The sequence below is a fragment of the Ophidiomyces ophidiicola genome, assembly GCF_022830035.1.
Source record: "Ophidiomyces ophidiicola strain CBS 122913 chromosome Unknown scaffold_72, whole genome shotgun sequence".
NCBI classification, from domain to species: Eukaryota; Fungi; Ascomycota; class Eurotiomycetes; order Onygenales; family Onygenaceae; genus Ophidiomyces; species Ophidiomyces ophidiicola.
In genome coordinates, this window is record NW_026054712.1 from 5,254 (window position 1) to 8,961 (window position 3,708).

Sequence of the window (3,708 nt, forward strand, 5' to 3'; positions counted from 1 at the left end):
GTCAGCCTACTTATAATCTCAGTTCAATATATCAACTAGTCTCACACTTCAAGAGTGTAACTTTAGTCCCTATATCTTATGTTGATCACAGAAAATGAATGACTTATGTGCTGTTTCTGTCTATCTGAGAAGTCAAGTCCAGGAAAAAATCTCTTCTTGTCTTTTTGAAGAGTGACAAGCAACTTTATCAGAATCTCAGAACCAATATCTAAGATTCAAGATAACTCAGTTCTTTTTCAATCTCAGATTACAATTCTAATTCTTCTTTGCAAGACACTAATGTATCTCAAGGCAAAGTCAAATTTCAACTGCAGAAGAACTGAAAGAAACTGTTATGATATGTAAGTAAAAAGTCTTCTTCTTTGCTAGAAAATCAACAAGTCTAGTATGATTATTCTAACTATAAAAGAGCAATTTTAATCATCACTAGCTGATGGATGCAGGGATCAGTGACTGAAAGAGTCTATGTCTTTGAGACAAATAAGAAAGAGAGAAAAGTTGTTTTGTTTAAGTTGTGGTTGAATTTATCTTTACTGATCTCAACTGGCAAATGGTTTTGACTTTTTGGAAGGGAAAATTGGGGCCAGAGAAAATCAATAGAATATCAGAGAGATAGAGAATTGATCAGAGAATCAGAAATATCAAACTGAATTTAAAAAGATCTTGTTTTGACTGAGTTGCAATTTAATTTACTGTTGATGATCTCAACTGACAATTAGTTTTGACTTTTTGAAGGTGGATATCAGGGCTGGAGAAAATCAATAGAATATCAAATAGATAGAGAATTGATTGAAGAATCAGAAATACTAAATCAATTTTGAAGAAATCTTGTTTTGACTGAGTTATGATTGAATTTATCTTTGCTGACCCCAACTGACAAATGGTTTTCACTTTTCAGAAGTGAAAATTGGGGCCAGAGAAAATCAATAGAATATTAGAGAGATAGAGAATTGATCAGAGAATCAGAAATATTCAACTGAATTTAAAAAGATCTTATTTTGAATGAGATGTGATTAAATTTCTATATTCTGTCAGAATTTTGACTGTGTTCTGCAGTTGTATCACTTTGATGAAGTATAATAAAGTTTAATGAAATAATTATATAAGTTCAGACTTCAATTCAGCTTTGATGTTGCTGATTAAGACTTAGTAAGCCAGAAACACAAAAACTTTTCACTATGAGAGACTGATAAAGAGTCATCAAAACTGAGTAAATTCTTAATCAGTTTGAGAATGCAAGTATTTTTCTTTTGAGTATAGATTTCTTGACATAAATGCAATTGATTTCCAACATTTCAGAGCTGTAGTGAAGATAGTTGTGTTGTGGTGATCAGACAAAGTGTCTAAGTAGTCAAAACTGACAACTCAGTCTTTGATGTGAGATTTTTCACCCATCACAGTGAATTGCCAGGTGAAAATGGAGAGAATAACTAAGTGAAACAAGAGCTTTCCAATGAATATATTTTCATTAAATTTGATCTAGAATTGATGGTGTTCCATATCAAGTGCTGTGATTGTGATGTTATATCTTATGCAGATATTGATTGTTGTCATAGACATACAATAAGACCTTTTTTGCCTTTGCAAACTGAATCAGATTATGTTGTGAATTAATGTTTTTTTATTCCTCTAGAGGTTGAAGAATTTTATTGGGTGGGTGGTATTTTCATTTGGGTGGCCAGTGCCCACTTTAGGGGGCGCGTGGCGCGATTATCTAACTATCAAACTCTCGACACGACTTGATCTTGTTCATACGCCTCCGCTTTCTCTGAACATCCAGAAAGCTCTTACACCATAAGCCGTGCGAGACTGACGTGTTCGCACTATGGATGAACCATCAACAACCCCTACCAACAGCGAGTCTCGCTCGAGCTTTCCGAGAAATCCTACAGAGTTTAACAGTGATCCACGAATATCATTTTCAAAGCTCGATAAAAAATATATTCTAGAAACTGAAGATGGTGATGAGTACTTGTATGATGAAATTTTAAAGAGATGGATACCTTCGGTAGGCTTTATCACTATTCCACCCTTACTTGGTTCTTGCTCAGAACTCCCATACAACCCGATTGATAAAGAGGTGCCTCATCAATAGATGAGGCATTTTTCAAGCTCTCTATGCACCCTTTGCCACAGAAAATAATGTGCTCTCCCTCTCCTTGTGTGGATTCAATGTCTTGATAATTTCCACGAGTTGGACGGATTATGATTCTAACTACTTGGCTCTCATTTGAGCCACTGGATGGATAAACAGTTGGATGACTCCCTCATCGAACAACAAAGAGAAGCGTATAAGGTTCATGGTGTTGATGAAAACGAAGTCGTTGTCAGGCCACCGAGGAAAAAGCGCAAGCAAAGCGAACAGGTAAGTGCCTTTCAACTTCGCTATTGATTCAAACCTCCGACAATTAACATTATAAAAGGAATCTGGAACTGGTACCGGTCACAAGCCTAGAAAACCCCGAACAAACTCGGCTGTATATATCACGTCGATCCCACTTGACGCTACTATAGATGAGATCATTGATGTGTTTTGTAAATGCGGGGTTATCGCCGAGGAAATCGACAGCCGTCGACCACGAATTAAAATGTACACTGATGAGCAAGGTAATTTTAAAGGGGATGCGCTTGTTGTATATTTTCGACCTGAATCGGTCCATCTAGCTATTCAGATGTTGGATGATTCAGACTTTCGATTTGGTGAAATTGGCCCGCAAGGCAAGATGAAGGTTCAGCAAGCAGATTTTTCCTTCAAAGCTCAGCAAGAAGCACCTGAGAAGCCGAACGCTCGAGATAAGGCGAGGATCATGAAAAAAACACAGCGACTTACGAGGTTCGCTGGCTGCGACCATACCCTGTTGTTATGTCATACATACTGATTTTCATAGTAAACTAACAGACTGGGACGACGACGACGATGCAGCTGCTCTTCAGAGTTCGGGGCGATTTGAAAAAGTCGTGATCCTCAAACACATGTTCACTTTAGCGGAGCTTGAGGTGAGGATCCTTGAGAAATCTTGCAACTTGAAGTTTTGCTAATTTCAAATAATAACTACAGGATGACCCTGCCGCTATTCTTGATATCAAGGAGGATATACGAGAAGAGTGTTCCAAAATTGGGGTTGTTACCAATGTTGTCTTATATGATAATGAAAAATCAGGGGTTGTAACTGTCAGATTCAAAAGCCCGGAATCTGCTCAAGCCTGTGTCCGGGTACGTATTAGCCATTACTTGTCATCGGAGAATGGCTATTATCTAATTCTTCTGATCAACCACGTAGATGATGCATGGAAGGTTTTTTGGCGGTACACAGGTAGAAGCTTACATGGCGAATGGAGCAGAAAAGTTCAAAAAATCGAGCAATAGAAACCATGATTACGAGGACGATGGCTCAGGTTGGGAAGTGGATAATGGAACCAGCGAAGATGCGAAGCGGCTTGAGAAATTTGGGTCATGGATAGAGAGCCGGAGACTAGAAGCGAAAATAAGCTAGCAGGTGTACGGAGTACTTGTCATAAAATGGCTGCTTTCTTTCACTCGTTCCCCGGCCTGGTAGGTAACTAGATACAGGAGAAAAGGAATGTGGATGCCACCCATTATATGTTCGAGTACGGAGTACAAACACTGGTACAAAGTACTCCATACTATTATTATTAGCTAAAACTATTTACATACTAACTTCCCGCGCCACGCCTTGTATAGAAATA

General features: G+C 38.2%; 1 protein-coding gene across 1 annotated transcript; it reads left to right on the forward strand.

The window, feature by feature from the left end:
- Positions 1-1,825: 1,825 nt before the first annotated feature.
- Positions 1,826-3,494, forward strand: LOZ57_006892 (uncharacterized protein; the record flags this gene model as incomplete). Its single annotated transcript, XM_049255907.1, has 6 exons — positions 1,826-2,008; positions 2,255-2,365; positions 2,424-2,833; positions 2,889-2,997; positions 3,059-3,214; positions 3,282-3,494. The coding sequence occupies 6 exons, from the start codon at positions 1,826-1,828 to the stop codon at positions 3,492-3,494; spliced, it is 1,182 nt and encodes a 393-aa protein (XP_049105118.1).
- Positions 3,495-3,708: the final 214 nt, after the last annotated feature.